The following is a 20,024-nucleotide window of genomic DNA, read 5'->3' as shown; positions in this document are numbered from 1 at the left end:
TTAAGTAGGTAGCATAGAGGAGTGTTTCTTTTGAGAACATGTTTCATCAGGAGAATTCAGCTTTTTGTTTTCCTCTTGTTCATCGCTGGAGTTAGTCTTCTAAGGCAGCAGCATTGTGGTAAAGGCAAATAATGCCATTTACACCATCGGTATTGAAAGTCTGGGACATAATCAATCCTGAGCATATTTATCTCACCAACACAGTTCATATGGGAAGAGTGTTAAGAGACCAAAATCTGATAGTGTCAAAAGAAAAAAAAGTTCCATTGATTTTTTTTGTGAGGTTTGTTCTAAGAGTTTAAGTCTTAAGCCCAGTCCCTGAAGTTATTTGTATGTGACAATGCACCTGTTGTATGTGTAGACTCACAGACATGACTTCATTGTTCTGCTCAGCTGTCTTCGTGAATGCAACATGATGTGGTCATCAGAGACCCTGTTAGAGCTTCCTGATTCCGTAATCAGTTTTCTGTCAGGTACTGACCTGACTGGATTCACCATCCTGGTGGGATGCTTTAAAACTCTGCCGGCTGGCACCATTCTGCCCAGGGAACATGTACCAGAAAGCAGGTGGGGGTGGATGGCACACAGTGCCATTCATGCAACCCCTTTGCTGTGTCTATACCATTTGAAATCACTGCACGAGAGTCAGTCAGTACACAACACAGACTCTCCTAACTCAGTCATGCTCCCTGACATTGTATGGGTGATATTTTTGCTCTCCATCTTTTTAATACAAGTTGTTTATACACATAATAGATATTAATCCCTGAAAAACCCTGTTGATAGCCTTGCAGAAGTGCCTACGCTAGCTCACCTCCCTGGTGAAATCCATGGGTCACAAAGATGGCTTGTGTGGCCGAGCTTCCCTACAAGAATGGGTTAAGTTAGGCAGGTTACCACCGTTCTCGTGTTTGGAGTTCTTTCCAGATACTCAGCAAACATGCCTGAAATACCATGCTGTTGTAAATTACTCAGAGATGGTCTGAGTATTTTCTGTTACTGAGCAGAACCCCTGGCTTTGAAGTAAATATTTAAAGATTTGTGCCAAATGGAAAGCACTTGAATTCATGTTTTGTGTGAACAGATGAGAGTATGCTAAGCAGAACTAGCAGTTGAAGAAACATGAGGAAGTTTACTTATTGCTTTAGGTTGGTTGAGAGGTGTTTTTGAAGGGTGGAGAGCAGGAGAGGAACGGGAAGATTAAATTGACTAGCTTCAGACATGAGTGTTTTTTAACTCAGGAATATGTATGTGTATGCATTACCAGCATTTGGCATGATCACAGGCACTTTTAAACTTTGAATTTAGCTATCAGTACTTAGATGCTTCTGTTTACGCTCTACTGGTTTGTTGTCAGGGTGATGAGGCACTGGAACAGGTTGCCCAGAGAAGTTGTGGATGCCCCATCCCTGGAGGTGTTTAAGGCCAGCTTGGACGGGGCTCTGAGCAACCTGGTCTAGTGGAAGGTGCCCCTGCCCACGGCAGGAGGGTTGGAACTGGATTGGATCTTCAAGGTCCCCTGCCAACCCAACCCGTTCAGTGATTTTGTGACTTTCCGTGACAGTGTAAGAACTGGGTAGCGCGGGTGTGGCCGGGGCGCCCGGGGCGGGAGTGGCCTGTCACGGCTGCAGGTGCTCCGCGGCGCTGTGGGTCCGTCGCAGGGGTGTTCGCGGGCCGGAGCCGATGCTTGGTAAGGCACAGCTGTGTCCGTACGGGAGCAGCCTGTCGCCGTCCCGGCAGCGGGCGGCGCTGCCAGAGGCCGCCCGTGACCCGCGGCAGGCGGGGCCGGGGCCGCGCCCCTTCCGGCGGGCGCTGCCGGAACCCGCGGAGCGGAGCGGGCTGCCGGGCCCGGTCGCCGTTTCGCCCTCGCCGCCGTTGCCGCCCGCGGTCCCGCTGCCGGTCCCTCCTCCCTCCCGTCCCGTCCCGTCCCCTCATGGCGGTGGAGCGCGCGGGCACCGGCCCCTCCCGCCGCCCGCTCCGGCCTCCCCCGCCCCCGTCTCCTCCTCTTCGTTCGCCGCTCCCGGCGGGGATGTGAAGGGGCCGTGGCCGCAGGTACCGGCGGGGAGAGGCGGGCAGGGGCCCGGCCGGCCCCAGGGGGGCGGAGGGAGGCGGGGCTGCCTCCCCGCGGAGCGCTCGGCGCAAGGCCCCGGGCGCGGGCGCTGCGGGTGAGCAGCGGGCGGGCCGGGGGCGGCAGTTGCGGGCTCCGGGCCTTGGACCTGCCCCGGAGGAGCCCAGGGTGGGTGTCTCCATAGCGAGAAGCTTGCTGTGGTTTGGGCAGAGAAGGCCGGGATTAAAACCCCTAAATCTCGGTGTTTGTGACGCCCTCCAGCCGGGCAGAAGTGGCCGGGTACGGTGTGCTGGGTCTGGCAGAGCTCTGGAGCCGCTGTGCCTTGATAACCAGGGAGCTAAACCGGTTCGTCTCCAGGGTTGAGTTACCCGAGGTTGAGGGTTGAGCAGAGCAGCTTCGGCAGAACTTCAGAGCCCTGTCAGTGCTTTAGTTTGACATGGAAAATAGTAATCTTAACTTTGCATTGTAGTTCATTGTAGGCTTAAGCAGCGCCAGGGAGGTTTAGGTTGGACATGGGAAAAAATTTCTTCACAGAAAGTGTGACTGGACATCGGAATGGGTTGCCCAGGGAAGCGGTGGAGTCAGCTGGAGGTGTTCAAGGAAATAGTGGAGGTGACGCTTTAGTGCCATGATCTAGTTGATATGTCTTGGGTCATAGGTTGGATGCAATGGTCTCGGAGCTCTTTTCCAACCTAACTGATTCTGTGATTCAGAATGATGTGATTCAAATTTCTGTTCATTCATACACTGTGAAGATGTTGCCTGGATCTGACCCTTTTGTCCCCTGGTCTTTTCTGTTTTAAGCAGTCAACTTTCTCCATTTCATCACAATGTCTTTAATGTTGTTTTTAATTAAAGCATAATAAATGTGGCTCTTTCTTAATGCTTTTGATGTGCCTTGTATAGAGTTAGGGTTTTTCCTGGAAGATAACAGCTTCATCAATAGGAAATTATTGCATTAGTATTTGTCAGTATCAATGTATTTAGAATTCAGTGTCACACCAGTTCTGCTTTTGTTAAAGTGGTTGATTCTCGGGATAAAATCCTGGCGAAAAGAAAGCAGGTTGTAACAGGTTATATCAGTCATGTCAAAGGTGTAGCAGTGACTAAAGTCTAGATTTGACTTTAACATCCTGAGTTATCTTAAATTTGAAACTGCCCATCTGAAATACTAAAGGTGGAACTTCAGTGGCCCTGTGCTGGTGACTCTTCCCACTGAGAGTAAAGGTATTGTGTCAGGTACAGCAGAAGTGAAGCAACTCTTATCTTCCCGGAAAACAGTTAATACAACATCAGCTGTCTGTAGCACTGTCTGTAGTTTGCATTCAGTTAATAAATAACACTCTTTTAGTGAAGATGTTTTTAGCTTTATGTGAAAATGCTTTAATTAAAGGTCATTCTTTTCGTAGAAGTGAATAACTACAAATAGAACATGCAAAGAAGTTTTTAGTGTGGCATTTTTTTGTTTCCTCCTGGTTTCATAAAGTGGAATGCTTGTTGCTTTTGTTTTATTATTAGAAATCTGCTGTAAAGAATAAATTTCACCATAGTTTAACTGAACCTTTTAAAATAGGCATCTTTAGTATAGTTAAAGTATGTTTTGCTTTCTGAGCACATGCTAGTATATATACATATATATAACAATATAAACAAATTTTTTTAGCTTGCCTACAAAATATGTAAATAATTATACGTATAATTTTGGGCAGTCATTTAACTTTGACAGAGATGGAAAACTGTATCTGTATTGGGGCAGATCTACAAAATTGCAAAATTGAATATATTGTTTCCTAAACAGTGTATGCAGAATCTTTAGGTACTGTGTGCATGCATCTTGGCCTTCTAAAGATGCACACGACAGTTTTGAACTGGCAGCTCTTCTAATGCTGTGTATCTGTCCCTTCAATGTTCTCTGTGCTTAAAAGATATGTTCATGAGTGGACAGAACATAACTGAGGAAGACTTCTATTAAAAAGTTAGGTATATCTGGGGGATTTTAGTAACCTTACTGAGACTGTTTCTGTGTTCACACTCCCCACTGCCCCAGAGTTGTGGATATCCAAAGGAGGGCTACAAAGATGATGAAGGCCCTATAGGGGAAGCCATACAAGGAGTGGCTGAGGTCAGTGAGAAGAGACATCATTGCAATCTACAACTTGTTCACGAGGGCAAGCGGAGGGACAGACACTGATCTCTCTAGTGACCAGTGACAGGACCTGAGGCATGAAGCTGTGTCAGGAGAGGTTTAAGTTGAATGTTAGGAAAATGTTCTTCACCAAGAGAGTGCCTGGGCGCTGGAACAGACTCCTCAGGCAAGTGGTCACAGCACCAAGCCTGACAGAGTTCAAACCTGTGTGTGATTCTTTGGGCTGTCCTGTGCAGGGCCAGGAGATAGACTTGACCCCTGGGGGTCCCTTCCAACTCAGCATATTCTGTGATTCTTATTCTGAGTTACATAAACATCCTCTGAAAGCTCACCTTACTGAACTCAGTAATTAAAACTATATTAGTTATTTTGTAAGAAAAGTTGCCTTAGCACTTAAGTTACAGAAAAAATGGAAAGGACTAGGATAGTATTTCAGTTCAACTTTAACATGGTACCTTCTAAAGAATAGCTTAGATCACAAGTTAGTTTCTTGGATTTGTGAAGTGAAAAGCAAAGGGATGAAATAATGCTTCAGGCAAGACATACCTAAGGAAGATCAAATTTAAAATCACATTGCTTTGTGTTTTTAAACAAAAATCCTGTCCCTTTTTAAATCATAGATGAGACATTGTAAAGCCTTGTGTGTCATGCACGAAAATGAAATCAACTTGAAATTGTGGACAATTTTTTCGCCGAATTCTTAAAATACCAGTTAATACTATTTAAAACTTCTGGTTTAGAAACCTAACTATGAAATGTTTAAGAAGTGAATGCCTCTGGATTTTGAAACAAAATTGGTATTTATAATGAGCCTTCTAAAGGCTCATCAATGAATATTTGGATTTTATTTTGTTAGAGAGTGTTTCTTTCCTGTAGTTTTATGCCTATGGAAAGGAAGAAGTGAACACATAATAGCCAGTGTGACACATAATAGTCAATGTTTATTTATTAAAGCAACTTGTTGATTCAACCCCTTTTTCTTCCATAGAAAGCTTTATGGCTAAAGGACCTTAAGTAGGTGCTTTATTCCAATGTTAGAAACATAAAACTTTTCATGGAGCTCTTGTAAAAGAGCAGAATTTACAATAAAGTACCACAGAACAACTCAAAAGATGGGGAATGGCTGTACCTGGAGTAACTTGTTTTGCCTAAACAGGCCTTTGTTTTAAAATCTTCTGTGTGAGTCATGTCTGAATGAATTGCATCCAGGCAGGAATAATTTGCTATACAAGTGCAGGAGGTTATACTAATAGAGAAGCTGAATATGAGTCAACAGTAGACTACTGAGAAAGGGCTAGGAAAACCACCTGCTTTGGGTGTATAAGAAGAAATACAGTTTTCCACTGATTTGTGGAAGTAATAACTCAAGCTAAAGTACTGTATGCAGCTTTGGGAGTTGCATTTAAAGAAAGATATTGGGAAGGAACCCAGAGGGCAACCAGGAGGTGGTTAGGAGGTGCTGACAGCACCACCAGGAGGTGCCAAGCACCTAACTTACAGAGTAATCTTAACATGCAGGTGCAAAGATAAAGGGACCTGTATCTTTTTCCAAGTCTAGAATGGACAAAAAGAGTGGCTTTGGTAGCGAAAGTGAAGATCTAGGTGAAGATCATTAGATAATGAGAATTCCTAATGGGCATCAAAGCGTGGCTGTCGTGTTTGTGAAGGTTCCTTTGCAAGCATTTCCTGGGAGAAGCTTGGCTGACTTATTTGTGATGAGGAGCAGCAGTGAATGATGCAGTACGTGCCAAAAGGTTGAAGTAAATGGCCTGTTAAGGTCATTTTGTGCTTAGTGACATCATCCCGTTCACAGTTAAAATATAAGGTTTTAGATAAGAAAATTGTGAATTCTGTCATTTAAATAATTTAGCATATATTTAGATTACTTCTTGTAAGTCTTGTAAGACTGTCTACTGAACTCTAGAGGGACTGTGGCCAAGTAGGTAAAGTTGGAACAATCTACCATGTCTGCCTTTCCCAACTCTCAATTCTTGCTTCCGTACAAGGTACAGCTTGTGGAATTGTTACTAATTTTCTTTGGCTGGTAGCTCCCACATACTTACTTAAGCTGACCTGCTTTTGAATGTAAACTATTTCTTCATTTCATGACACCTCTTTTAGTGTGTTTTGTATATTTAGAGAACTTACTTGCTACAATAAATGTAACATCTTTCAGTGTTGTGGTTTTGCTGCTTTTCGGAGAAAAGGACTTTAGAGCAAAGAGGCAAAGAAACATTACCTTGTGTTTTAGATGAGAGAATCTGTATCTTGCCAGCATTTGTCATACTTTTGGTTACACCTTGAAAATAAGCAAACAAACTTTGTGGCTAATCTGGACTTGCTTATGTTCCGCAGGGTTTTTTTTTACATTCCAAGTTTCTCCATCTCTCCCTGTCTTTAACATTCCAACCCAGTATACATTCCCTGTGTAGTCTGCCATTGCCCTGTTTCATGCTGAGAGTTAGGACTCAAGATACCAGCAGATCCACAGGCAGTTCGTTAATGAGTGGGTTTTGGAGGCATTGTAAATATGTCGTAGCTTCTGTGGATAGGAGAGTCTCATCCCCTCATTACTCCTCTGAGATCAGAGCAGCAAACTAGTCCATGACACTTCTGGGCTTGAGTGGATGAAATGTTCTTTGTGTTAAAATCAGCTCTGAACTTGATTACGGAACTTTTGCAGAACTCCACTACTGCAGGTTTTATTTAAGTCCTACATTTTCTGGTTTCTCTCCTGTTTATAACCTTGTAGTGGCCCTGGCTGCTGAGATGCAGTGGCTTTGCATGTCCCAAAGCAGAAACATGAGAGGCGTATTTATTCCAAAAACTGCTTGTTTCGTGGCATTTTCTTTTCTTATTTCCAAAGATAATTTTTCTTGATGATATTTTTGAGGACGCATTAGGTCTTTTTCTTTACTGAGTCTTAGGGTTAGAATTGAACTACTGATTTCCTTAAGTGGAAAGCTTCTCGTGCCTGGTATTGCTTTGACCTTGCAGCTGTACATATCAGTTCTACCTGTGCAAATTATATCTGTGCTGTATGCAAAGGGAACCAGATCTCTTCAGAGAGATGTCGGGTTCACCATGACTATGTGACATTTGTCTGCAATTGTAGACATCTGTATAAACCTTAGGGGAAAGTATGGCAGTCCAGCCCAAGCAGAAATGGTACTGGCCATGTCTGTGAGGACAAATAGACTTGATGAGAAGAGCTAGCAGTAATTTTACCTGAATTTGTGTAATTTAAGTGATTAAGATTTGAGTAGTTTACAAGTTTAACAAAGTGGCTGACAGGGCAACAAAAACTCTTCAGTGTATTTGGGACCTGGGGGAAAGTAGAACTACTAGTTTTGAAATGTAGCATCCTTTTAAAGTATAAATTCATAAAATTACCTGTTAGCTCGCAAGTTTCCTCGTTCTTCTGCAATCAGATTCTTCTGCTGCTGCAAAGAAAAGCTGCCTGTGCTTCTCCCTTTTCTCTGAAATGCAGTGGGTGGAAGATGTCAGGATGGGACTAACTGATGCTCTTTACCTCTGTCAGTGTAGGTGAAGATACGCAAACCAGGGAAAGAAGAAAAGGGGAAATAAAGTATGGAGAGTGCTCTTTTAGTAAAAAGCTATACTAGTAAAAATACTCCCTTTAGTAATATAACTAAAGTGCAACTGTTGAAAAAAGTGGTAGAGTATAAAAGCTTAGCAAAGCAGCCCCTCCTCCCGCAGGTGATGCTATTCCAGTGTCACATTTTGCACCAGGTGGAGCTGGAAGAACATTCATAGCTTGATTACCTGAACAGTGTGCCTTACACCTGCTAGAAAAGATGGCAGAGAGAACATCTGCAAAAGCCTGTTGATGTCTTTTCCTTGCATTAAAAAATCCCTTTATTCGTCAGGGGACTGAAAGTCTTGTTGGAATTCAAAACCAGGGGAATATTTTATGCGGTAGGTGAGGAGGCTGGGTCTGGTCTATCTCATGCACTATGATTTGTTTTTCTTGGTTTTGTTCCATAGGTGATTTTGTATCATGCAAGAATCTAGTTTATTTTTAAAACTTGCTAGAAAATGAAAGCACTCTCATGTAGATCATTTACTTCATTTCTCCTACAAAATAAGATATTAAAAATGACTATGCAAGGACTAAGGGAAGTGAATTTGAGAATTTTCAACCGTGGCTCTTGCAGCATTTTGACTAGTGCCATGTTGAGTGCTTGTATGAGACTGTCTTGCTATACTTTTTCACAGCCTCACTGGGTGCAAGTAGGAATCTGTGTTCAGTTTTAATGTTAACCTACCTGTAGCTCTCTGCTAGGTTTTTCCTGGGGGTATAGAAAATTAATCAAAATAGGAAGCATTAAAATACAGGGAACAATAGTATTGAAAGAAGGCATGTTTTGAAGAAACAAGTGCTTCATACAGGTATGGGAAACTCTGTAATATAAATCAACAAACAAATGCCTTATTTCTTGCCAGATTTTCCTGGCTGTTAAAGAATAATTGCATATGCATGCATGTCAGGGTTGTTTGTGTTATGGAGATGACTGTATGATTAAACACCCTTCTAATATTCTCTTTTATTTTTCTAGGGAGTTTATGTGGAAGAAATGCTGCGACTGTTCTCAAACTCTCTTACAGACTGATTTCAACGTAAGTAATTGTTTGATCAGTGTCATCAGTTACAGGGTGTGCCAGCCACAGACCTGTGTCCTCAATGAAAAGAAAAATAAATCACATATTTGTAAGCTTTGCTTAACATTTCTCAAAGAACTTCTATGTGTTTGGGTTCCAGTTTTTATATGCCAGGTCAGAAACCATTCCTTCTCTGTGTTCAGACTTGTTAGTTAGTCACCCATAGTGCAAGTTTACACATGCTTCAAAGATTGCCTTTTTTTAAAAAAACACTTTTAGCAGAGACCATTTATAGGAGAACCAGTCACATGAGCTGTTGAGGATTTTCCTATGCAGCATGTGTTTCTACCAGTTTAGTTCTAATGTGTTTATTTTGCTCAGGTTTCGGTGTTGCATCATTTCGTGTTGAGTAACAGAAGTTCTGCTCCTCACTGATCAATGTGACAGTGTTCAGTAGTTTACGAAATGAGCCAAACTCGTGGGAGATATGACTTCTGTATTGGTCTGGTGTTGGCTATGAGTTCCAGCATTTTCATTGGAGGAAGTTTCATCCTGAAAAAGAAAGGTCTCCTCCGGTTAGCCAGGAAAGGCTCCATGAGAGCAGGTAAATAAATACATCTTGTAATAAATTGCCAATGTTTAGATTTTGCTTTTTAACAGATTACTAAACTAATGATCTTGTTTTGACTTTTTATTGTTGTTGTTGTTAAATGTATATGAAAACTAAACCATAGGGCTGGTGTGTTTTTCCTCTGGTGTCAGATGCCCCTAACTCTGTGTGTGATACGTGCTATTTAATTTGTATGTAATACCCTCTGGGGACACTTGTCAAAGGATTCCTTTACATGTCAGTTAAGTCTAAATTGTACTTGCAAATGGAACTTGGAAACAGCACTCTTAACTACATCTGCGCTCCTTAATGAGTGAAATTAGGAGAGTTAACGATGTTTGAGTGTCAGGAGATTGTTTTAGAAAACTAAAAATCATGTGTAGTAATTGAGTGTAACCAGCAGTGTCCCTTGAGTGTTCATACTGGAAGGAATACTGTTAAATATCTTCATCAGTGATAGAGACAGTGGTATTGAGTGCTCTGCTACTGAGCTTGTGAATTACACCAAGCTGAGTGGGAGAGCTGATGCACTAGAGGGAAAGGATGGCATCCAGAGGTACCTGGATGGGCTTGAGGAATGAGTCTGTGCAAACCTTATGAGGTTCAACAACAACAAGCACAAGGTGCTGCACCTGGGTTGGGGCAACCCCCAGTACCAGTTATCAGCTGGGGATGAACAGATCTTGATATACCATAGTTCATGCTCCTGGTTTGGATTGAGAAAGTGTGATGTTTGAACATATAATCAACCACAGAAACGATGTACGATTTCCAGAGTAACACTTTTACTAAGAGACACGTATCTTGGCTTTTCGTGCCATTACAGTGAGTTGAAAGAACTGTTTCTCACAGTAATGCATATATGGTCATCAGCCATTTCTAATATAAAAGAAATAAAATAACTGTAGGCTGTTGGAGGCAGATGCATGTCAGAAATTGAAGCTGCTTTGATTTCAACCCCTCTACCTAGAAAGCTTAAGTATCAAAAGGTTGCCCCTGTTTTTAAAGGCACGGGCTACAAAAATTATTTTATGTCATGGCAGTGTTACTAGTGATGGAGCGTTGATGTATGTTTTTAGTGGAGCAGCAAACATTCTTTCAATTTTAGGTCAAGGTGGTCATGCATACCTTAAGGAGTGGCTGTGGTGGGCTGGACTTCTTTCAAGTAAGTATCAAAAATATATTCATCTAAGTGTCAAAAATACAATCTGCACGATATAATTTTAATAAGTAACTGTGCCACAGATGGCAGCAATGATTACAAGAAAAGGAATGAGACTGGGATTCTACGATGTATGGTAATGCTATCTGGAGATTGATGGGTGCAGCTCTAATGATTTTAATATAACTTCTTTCACTCCAGAAATTCTTCCTTGAATTTAACTGCCCTCTTTGTACAGTGGAGCTAGACAGACATTGGTCTTCTTGTATGTCTTTGCTGCCGTATGCATTCTGGTTTTTGTCGTAGCAGAGAAGTGCTTAGATATATAGGATTTCTTAGAGGGAAGCATATTTTGGAATTATGTCTATTTTCTGAACTTTTTTCATTGCTTAAGCTCTCGACTTACTGGCTGTATTCAGGTAACTGGCTTATTGTATGTGCTGTGATGCGCTGTATCCTGCTATTGCAGATTTCTCCATGGAGAAGTTCACGAGGCAGGTTGGTAGGCTGGGGAGCTAGAACATAGACACTAAAAGAAAACACCTTGTGATTTGGTAGAATTAATTCTAATACCTGTTGCAGTTCCACAGCCTGTTTTTAAAATTTAATAATGAGGCAGAGGGGCAAGGGTGTGCTCTGCTAGTACTGCTGGCTGAACGCTGTAATTAGAATTTCCATTGTTCCTTACTGCATGTCTGTGTCTACACAAACTCTTGCACTGAACCTCAGGTTTGCTGTGTGACAGTCTAACTCCTGTTTTTTAATTACTGTTCCTCTGCAGTGGGAGCTGGCGAAGTAGCTAACTTTGCTGCCTATGCTTTTGCACCAGCTACGTTAGTGACTCCTTTAGGAGCTCTCAGTGTTCTTGTAAGGTAAGAAACTAACAGAAAGCAGTGTCATTTGAGAGAGAGGATTAAAACATTTCTTTAGAAATTTGTCACTGAACTATGCTGTAATAAATGGGGTTTGTTCTTAACAGTAAATAAAGAGTGCTTATAAACATCAGGAGTAACTTTTAAGTTTCTCCAAATACCTAGTGACTGTGATATGAAAGGGTTCTAGCAATGCATTTACACTTCCATCTCTGAAGACTATTGTCTTCTGCATTTCAAGAACCTGGTATATACAACAGAGCAGTATTTTCATCCCTAAGTAAAGATTTTTGTCTTTCTAAAGTTACTTTTGCAAGTTCTTAGAGCATTTTTTTCATTGACAACATAAAAAGAGTGGTTCTGGGGAGAGATGCCAAATATTAACAGGTAGTTGTGTCCGTAGCAATTATCTTGGGATAGAAAATATGTAGCTATTTTTAAGCTGCACTCTATGTATGCAAGTGACCTTTACAGTCAAAGCAAGCTCTAAGTTGATGAGCAAATTACTAATTCCATGTTTGTTGGTGCATTTTTTTTTCTTAGTGCCATTCTGTCATCCTTCTTTTTAAACGAAAAACTTAATTTACATGGAAAAATAGGGTGTTTGCTAAGTATACTGGGATCAACTGTGATGGTAATTCATGCTCCACAAGAGGAGGAAGTAGAAACTTTGGATGAAATGTCCCACAAACTAGGTGATCCAGGTAAGAAAAATGCTGGCTTAATATGTACACAGCCCGTAATTTCTTTATTATAGATTCATTACTGCTGCTCCCAAGTTTCGGGAAGATAGCCTGTGTCTGCTTCATGTTGTCTGAATGAATTAGAGATTTGAATTCTGTAACATAATTCCATAGGGAACTTTGCGTGATGCCAGTGAACTTGCCTGGCCTTGAACAGAGTCTTAATGTGAAGCACTGAGATGACTGTTTATATAAATGCAGCAGCACAGGTGGATAAACAAAACTTCTATAAATTTTGATTGAAGTGTGTCAGTCTCCAAGCCCAACTTTCAGCTGTGCTTCAAAATGAAAAAGTAGGTGTCGTGGTAAGTGTTTGCTGAGAAGTGAAATTCTGAAGACAAGCTGTTGTTCTTACGTGGAAGATGAGGCACTCAAAAATGCACATCTGCAAAATACTAATTATACAAAGGCAATCCCCATCTTAAACATGAGGAAACAGCCAGCACAGATTAAAGAGCTGTTCTTAAAGAATTACTTGATTGTTGGAAACGTGCGATGAATGCAACCGCCTGCCAAGACATAACTCCCTAAAAAGAGTCAGTTCAGGCTCAAGCCGGTATCCAGTGGCTTCTACACCTCAGTGTGAGTCTGTGTGTAAGGCAGTTTAGCAATCTAATCCTGTAGACATCTTGCCAATAGACTGGTAAAGGTAATACAACATGCTTGGGGTTCATTGTTTTGGCTAGCTCACTCTAAAATCGTTTTAACTGTGACGTTGGAGGGGTAATGAGAAACATCCTGAACTCTTCTGTTTAAGCTGAGTCAGTCCGATTGTTAAGGAGTGTTTTCTCGATACCCCTAAGATGCTTTTGGTAGTGTCCACAACTAATAAGATTTTTTTTTTCCCCCCCAACCACAGGTTTTGTGGTCTTTGCAACGCTTGTTGTCATTGTGTCTTTAATTTTGATATGTGTGGTGGGACCTCGCCATGGACAGACCAACATTCTCGTGTACATAACAATTTGCTCTGTAATTGGAGCCTTATCAGTCTCCTGTGTAAAAGGTTTGGGCATCGCTATAAAGGAACTTTTTGCGGGAAAACCAGTGCTGAAACATCCCTTGTCTTGGATTCTGCTGCTAAGCCTTACTGTCTGTGTGAGCACGCAGATCAACTATTTAAACAGGGCTCTGGATATATTCAACACTTCGATAGTGACTCCAATATATTATGTAATCTTTACAACATCTGTTTTAACTTGTTCTGCCATCCTTTTCAAGGAATGGCAACACATGGCGGCTGATGACATTATTGGCACCTTCAGTGGCTTCCTGACTATTATTGTGGGGATCTTTTTATTGCATGCCTTCAAAGATGTTAATTTCACCCTAGCAAATCTGCCCCTCTCTTTGCGGAAGGATGACAGAGCAGCAAATGGCACTTTGCTGAGCACATACGACAGCTTTCATGATGATGAAGAAAATTCTGCCTGTCTAGGTGAAGTGCAGTCCACTGAGAGTCTCTCAGCCAGGAGAAATGGAAGTCTGTCAGCCTTCTGAAAATAGCTACATGTTACTTAAGAAAAGAACAATTCTGTAACTCTGGAATTTTTTTTTTCTGCTGTGAAATGTCTGATCTTGTCTGGAAATTCCTGTACTTTTTAACAGTATGTGTAGACAATCGTTGATTTTTGAGTTTGATTAGTTTGGATAAAGAACACTGAAACTGTTTTTATTTGCCTTATTTTTACTTTAAAAAATACTAAAATGACCTCAGACCACAACTGGTTTTGTTGTTTAAGTTATGTGTAAATACCTTCATTTCATTAGTTTAAAAGATTGTATTGCACTAATGACAATTTTATCAAAAATAAATGGCTTTATTTCTGCATTGGTGGTAAAAAGGTTGCAGTGAACCTGGATCCTTTGTACTTGTGCCCTGACTGACCACAGAGCGATCGTAACCATAATGAAAGAGGAGCTGTAGCAACTCGTTCCATCCTAATTTGTGAAAGAGGAAAGGGAGAGCTACAATCGAGCACAAATGATCCTTTGAACATACTGCTTAAGTAAAGCTGTACGCTAAACTTGCTGCATTTGCATCAAAACACCCCCAATTTACCAAATCAGATTAACTGGCTGGAAGTAACAAGAAGACAGAGCATCTACTCTGCTTGGATAGGTGAAGCAGTGGTTCCTGCCATGCCATTTTATGCAGGTGGGAGGATTTGAGTCATTAATAGTAGCCAGAAAAAGCTATTCCTTCTTCTGTAAAAGTCAGGTTCTGTCTGTGCTGCACCATGCTGCCCTGGCTCAGCAGAGCTGCTCTGTCTTCTTGGTGTTGCAGCTTGAACTCAGAATTGCTTGAATAGAACTACTGTTTTGTTTGCAGTAACACAGTTACTGGCTGTAACACTGAGTTTTTCAAAAAGGGCCAGAAAAATTGGAACATAATGTCACTGCTTAAAAAAAGGTTAAGGCAGGTAGGTGGTAATTTAAGTTTGCAAAGGCAGAAAATAAAGATTAGTGATAGAAGTTTTATAAAAGCATTTCTACCATGCATATGAAGGTTGGAAATACTTGGAACAGAGACTACTAGTTATTGCTTGTTGTTGTCAGTTTTAGTGCTTACTGTTTAATAGTATTTAAGATTTTTCCTAGAAGAGAAAAAAACCCCTCAACTGTCCCCACCTGTGAAACAAATTCTGCTGCCTTCCTCTGGTGCATGTCTTAGTGTACAGGAACAGCGAAGGTGTCAAATGAGAAAAAGGTTCTTTCAGTTCTGGCTGAAGAACGGGATTTGAACTTGCACCTCTTTGTAAGGAACATGATGTCAGCAGCACTCAGTCAGGGGCGGGGGGGGAAAAGTCCCTCCAGTGCTGACACAAGGAAGAGCATACGCACAGGGAGGGGCAGGGAGGACATCAAACAGCCAAGGCAGTTGCTGAACTTGGTTGCCACTTCTAGTATCAAAGCACCAGCCTACTCCAAGAGCAGGTTATAATTTCACACAGTAGAGTCTGTTACTTTCTGTGGTGATGGGCACTTTGGCCTCCAGACCCACTGGTTTTGATGAGAACTAATTAAAAATGAAAAAGTTACACCTTTTATGCACCTTCCTGCATTTTTCCTTTGAGGTAGGAGAGGCTATACCAGGTGAAGAGGATTTAGCTGCTATCAAAGTCTAGTGCTGTTGAAAATTCCTAGGACAAAAGTCTGAATTCTCTTAAACTTTTAGTGATCAGAAAGTATGTAAAAAGTAGTTTTAAGATGTTAGAGACCAATTCTCTTACTGATGAAAGTTAACTGGTGAGAATTAGAACTTAGTTTACTAATATCACGACTAGTTATTTTTATTTTAAATAGTTCTTAAACAAAAACTCAGGCTTTATTAATTAACCATTTCTGCATCACAGTGCCAAGCCAAAGCCTCCAGTGTGCAAAGCATCCCTAAAACAATGATTATCTCAACAAATTAGGAAAGTTGTTCATGTACTTAATTAAAACCTGAAGCACACAGAAGAATCTGGTTGACCAGAAGTCTTCTGAGAACTAAAAAGTGTTTCTTAAAGAAAATAGTCTGTTTAACACCTTGTAAAAGAAATCCTGCAACAAGTTGGTGTAACAAAGCACAAGTGCTTCTTACTTCTGTCTCCCACAGAGTGGGCAGCCTTGTGTGTGCTCTCACCACAACAGACACCACTCCAGAATGGCAGCTCTGAAGCACAGATGTCCTGGGAAAACCTGTGACGGTGGAAAGTTGCTTATAGATTGCCTGGCAAATCTCCATCCTCTGTTTAGCTGAGGAAATCTAAGTTAATTTCATTCTTCAGAAGCCAGTTCCCTGCCACCCCAGTGCCTACACACTGCTCAACTCCTGCATACTTCCTCTGTCAGAGGCTCATTTCTGCCCATTACTGGACTCAATCCCATGGCTGTGAAGCATCTGGAAAGAGCTGAGCAGGATGTGCTGTAACCTAACCATGAACAGGTTCTCAAAGGAATGCATTCTTGGTCTCATACTATGGGTTAGAAACACTAACCAAGTAACATCTCCAGATACCCATATCCTGGGTAAAACGTGTAATTATCTGTCTGTGTCTGTTCTGGCCATCCTTTACTCATGTTTGGTTTGGGCTGATCCCAACAGCCAGCTACGATCCCACAGTAAGCAAGCAGGAGTTACTACTTTTGCCTGAATGAGTTGCTTTAAAATTCAACTTTTACAGTTGCAAAGTTTTACAAACAATTTTACTGATGCGGTGTTTGCATAAAACAGCAAGTGTAATTAAACAAATATTTTCCATAGGTAAATCATGTTTAACATCATTAGAATTTATGTACTGGGATAGATTACACCTGATTGCTGTAGTCAGCAATTCCTTATCACTTGTAAACGTGTTTGGGTACACAAGATATGTATCCAACCAAAATATAAACTCTGTTAGAAGTTCTCATTAGGAAAAAGTAAATAGTCCTCATTCTAATCAATCAAACTACTGCTTTTAAAAAGATCAGAATACTGTCGGTCACCCCCATGCCAAATAACTTTGAAACAAACACTTTAATTAGCCTCCATTTCCATAATGACTGATCTCAGAGAATAGTTTTGCAAAGAGGAAAAATAATCAACTGACTACAAAAATTATTCACAAAGCACCAGCAGAGTTTGTTTTGCTGTTTTTTTCCTTTTTTGTTTTTTAATAAAGGCAAATTAGCAGTTAAGGCTCTAATACAAACAATTTTATGCATTGATTTCTAAAAATTTTTTTCTACAGAAACCAGTTTTTTATCCTCCACAGCCATTATTTTGGTAACTTCAGGGAAAAATTACGCCAGTCCAGTCTAAAATGGCCACCTTGGGACAGGAATGCAAAGAGATTTCAAAAATCTTACAGGTGTTTAATCAAAGTGTATAAAATTTTAGTCTAGAAAAATAAGTATGGATTGTATACAGTTACTGTGCTTGGAGACTGGAGAGGACAGCGCACCACTCAAATGGCACAAGCATACTGAAAAATGCAGATGAGAGTAGTCCTTAAGACTGTTGATGTGGGGTTGTTTTTCTCAAACTTTTAGCCTAAGTATGTGTAAAAAGTATCGTCGGGTGGGAAAGTCTAGTTGCTGGCAAGGGACTGATGGATAGGTGGCTGGAAGCAGCGCACATGTTCCACAGGAGTGCTCTCTCCATCGCCGGACTTCAAATACTTATCCAAAATAGCAATTATTTCATCATTCAGAATCTGGAACTTGCGAATTCTCTCAACCATTTTCTTCAAAGGCTGCAAACATCAAAAAGCCAGACACACAGGAATTAGCTTTGGAGATAAAAAGCCTTAGACAGAAAAGCAGCAAATGCTGTTACTTCGCTTCTCTGAGCAGTGTTACCAATGTTTCCCTCTCACTGCTAAGCCAATGGAAATCCAAGGCTTGTTTTGGTTTTTGACAGTGCTGCTTTTGCTACAAAGAAGTTCAATTTACAGCAGCCTTGTCGTTATCTGAATGCACATATATGACATGGAAGGCATTAAGAAAATCTCACATATATGGGACATCAGAATTCTACTTGATCCGTCTTCACACTCCAGTATTGATGCCTTAATCTTTTGTTTCTAAAGTTCCCAGTGCCCTCATTTTCAGCAATTCGTTCTAAAAAACAATTGCTACATCTATGCTGCATTTGAGTACAAACAGCTCTGAGTTGTTCCTGTATTTCTTACTACAGCGGGTACAGAACAGATGTTTTCAACTCACCACATTCTTTATAACCTCATCTTTGCCATCGTGCTTTTGGACTTTCAACAGGTGGTAGCAGAAATCCAACACATCGAAGCGGCGCTGCTGCCCCAAAAGCACGATGATCATACAGCCAGCCCAGTGCAAGCCGTCTCCAAAGCACTGCCTGAAACAAGAAACACATCACACAGAGCAGGTTTCACCTAAATCTATTTACAGTAAACACTTGCTAATCAGCCATTACACTGAATAATAAATATGCTGGACATTAATCTAGAAAGCAAAAGCTCTGATGTATTAATTTTCTTTGTAGATATCACAAGGGATTCAAATGGATGCTTAAAAGAAAAATCAGAAGCCCCCCCCTCCACAAATTTTACATAACATAGTTACTCCAAAAACATTTACTCCCATTAGACTCCTGTGTCATTACATTTCATTTTCAGTGAAAGCAATGCTTTCAAAGAAAACAAAGTGGGAATTCAACACCACTCTGTTCCTTTAGGCTGCAGGCATGAAAGGAAGCGAATGTCCTATGCTGTTTTCTAATTGCTCCGTGAAAAGCATGTTACAGCTCAACAGTTTTTCAAAATAAGGATATTCTCAAAATCAACAAAACCAAGGACAAACAACGGTTCCTGGTTAACTCGTGTTAATCACGTTAAATTCCAAGTGCTCATTCTTGCTCTTAATTCAGAGAAGAAATACTTGTTAGAAATGGATGCACAAATGTTCTGCTATTTTATTTAAGCTGAGCATCCATAGGGCTATGACCCCTACTGAAAGACACGTGCTAGGGCCCGTTTGTCATGGGATCATTCACTGTACATTGGCAATACTTTAAAATAGAGGGCTATTTTCATTAAAGATACAATAGTATCTGTGTTCGTGGATTACGAGCCCCTCCCAGCGATGGCAGCACTTCTCCTTGTTGTTGTGCTGAGCTCTTGCAGGCAGGCAGGCAGACAAACGCCTCTGTCCCGGCCCCACTGCCGCCGGCAGGGAGGACAAGCTAAGCGCTGTTGCTGCAGGTGAGCCGCGGGCAGCTGGCAGTACGTACTCAACAGTGAACTCGTGTGTTCCCACAGGGATGCAGTAGACAAACTGCATCGCGCTCCAGAGGCGATGGAATTCCACACACTCGTCCACATGCATCACCCCGTTGCTGGGCAGGGGCCCGCGCCAGATGGGATCATCCAGGAAGGAGCGGATCCTTGTCAGGATAACCTCAAACATGGACAGGCCGCAGCAGAGGCGTTCTTTGGTCAGCAGGTCCCCTTCCCTTGCGATGGCTATTTGCTAAGGTGGAGATAAACAAAGGGCAAAATCCTGGTAAAAGCCACTTGACCACAAAATCTTAGTTTAAAAAATAAATACATTTTTCAGTTTCACTTGGTTTATTCTGGGAGAAATATCTCCTGACCCACGTAGGTCAGCGACTGCTAACCTGGGGCTCAGATGAGCCTCCCCTCAGATGGGGCTCAGATGAATTTCACAATTTCACAGAAAATTGTAAAAACCTTCTCAAGCAGACAGGCTTGAAAGTAAGTGACACTAACTGCAGTAATGCTAGTCCTGGACTTGTCTCAGGGAGGTTTAAAGAATCTGTGTCTGAATGGAGGCAGAAAGCAAAACCAAAGACTTCTGTGCTCTCCTGCTAGTATGGGCAGTACCCTCCTGCTTGTACTCTCCTGCACATCTCCTTTACTGCTGCTGTTCAAGATTGTAAAGCTCAGAAGAGAGCACAAACAGGCTCAGACAAAATTCATTAGGAGGCAACGCTGTTTAGGGCTTGTCCCATCTTGTGCCATTGCACCAAGAGCTCTCCTACTGCAGCAGCTCCTACTGAACTACACCAGTGATGACGAAAGCAGTCTGAAGTTTGCTTCAGACCATTCTGCTCTTAGCTTCGACTATTCAGATCTCACCCAATTGTCAACTTCTACAGGGAATTGATGCAGCCCTCACACTGAGAGAAAGGGAACAGTGCAGAAGCTGCAAAGGCAGTTCAAAAATGTTCTCTTTGGTCTTTGTTTCCAGGAGCACTCAACTCAAATGACAGCTCATTTTCCAAGAGTTTCTAAATGACTGGCTGAAAGAGTAGTAAAATGCTTTAAAAATATATAT

The 20,024-nt window shown here is 41.5% G+C and overlaps 2 protein-coding genes across 6 annotated transcripts in view; one reads left to right on the top strand and one right to left on the bottom strand.

Moving 5' to 3' along the window:
* The first annotated feature begins 1,671 nt into the window (after positions 1 to 1,671).
* On the top strand, positions 1,672 to 14,052 carry NIPA2 (NIPA magnesium transporter 2). 3 transcript variants are annotated; one of them, XM_050334003.1, is made up of 7 exons: positions 1,672 to 1,690; positions 8,795 to 8,855; positions 9,219 to 9,441; positions 10,556 to 10,612; positions 11,391 to 11,481; positions 12,025 to 12,185; positions 13,084 to 14,052. In XM_050334003.1, the coding sequence occupies exons 3-7, from the start codon at positions 9,303 to 9,305 to the stop codon at positions 13,719 to 13,721; spliced, it is 1,086 nt and encodes a 361-aa protein (XP_050189960.1). In that variant the 5' UTR covers positions 1,672 to 1,690; positions 8,795 to 8,855; positions 9,219 to 9,302; the 3' UTR covers positions 13,722 to 14,052. The 3 variants fall into 3 exon arrangements, with proteins under 3 accessions (XP_050189960.1, XP_050189959.1, XP_050189961.1); XM_050334002.1 differs by lacking the exon at positions 1,672 to 1,690 and adding an exon at positions 1,841 to 2,052; XM_050334004.1 differs by lacking the exon at positions 1,672 to 1,690 and adding an exon at positions 2,218 to 2,236.
* A 2,787-nt stretch (positions 14,053 to 16,839) lies between these two features.
* Positions 16,840 to 20,024, bottom strand: part of CYFIP1 (cytoplasmic FMR1 interacting protein 1) — a 73,096-nt gene continuing 69,911 nt past the window's right edge. For all 3 annotated transcript variants that reach the window (XM_050334000.1, XM_050333999.1, XM_050334001.1), the window contains 3 exons: positions 18,958 to 19,196; positions 17,916 to 18,063; positions 16,840 to 17,443 (listed from right to left, as the gene is read on the bottom strand). In XM_050334000.1, the coding sequence (XP_050189957.1) occupies positions 17,279 to 17,443; positions 17,916 to 18,063; positions 18,958 to 19,196 (552 nt within the window). In that variant the 3' untranslated portion in view covers positions 16,840 to 17,278. The remainder of the gene's footprint in view (positions 17,444 to 17,915; positions 18,064 to 18,957; positions 19,197 to 20,024) is intronic.

The sequence above is a fragment of the Myiozetetes cayanensis genome, unplaced genomic scaffold (assembly GCF_022539395.1).
Source record: "Myiozetetes cayanensis isolate MyiCay16 unplaced genomic scaffold, myiCay2020 scf5-8, whole genome shotgun sequence".
NCBI lineage: Eukaryota > Metazoa > Chordata > Aves > Passeriformes > Tyrannidae > Myiozetetes > Myiozetetes cayanensis.
The sequence above is the reverse complement of the archived record's forward strand: the minus strand, read 5'-3'. Positions and strand labels throughout refer to the sequence as shown.

Coding starts and splice junctions, on each gene's coding strand:
- NIPA2 (XM_050334003.1), top strand. CDS start 9,303: ATGAGCCAAACTCGTGGGAGATATGACTTCTGTATTGGTCTGGTGTTG. Junction 9,442..10,555: donor GAAAGGCTCCATGAGAGCAG/GTAAATAAATAC, acceptor TTTCAATTTTAG/GTCAAGGTGGTCATGCATAC. Junction 12,186..13,083: donor CCACAAACTAGGTGATCCAG/GTAAGAAAAATG, acceptor CCCCAACCACAG/GTTTTGTGGTCTTTGCAACG.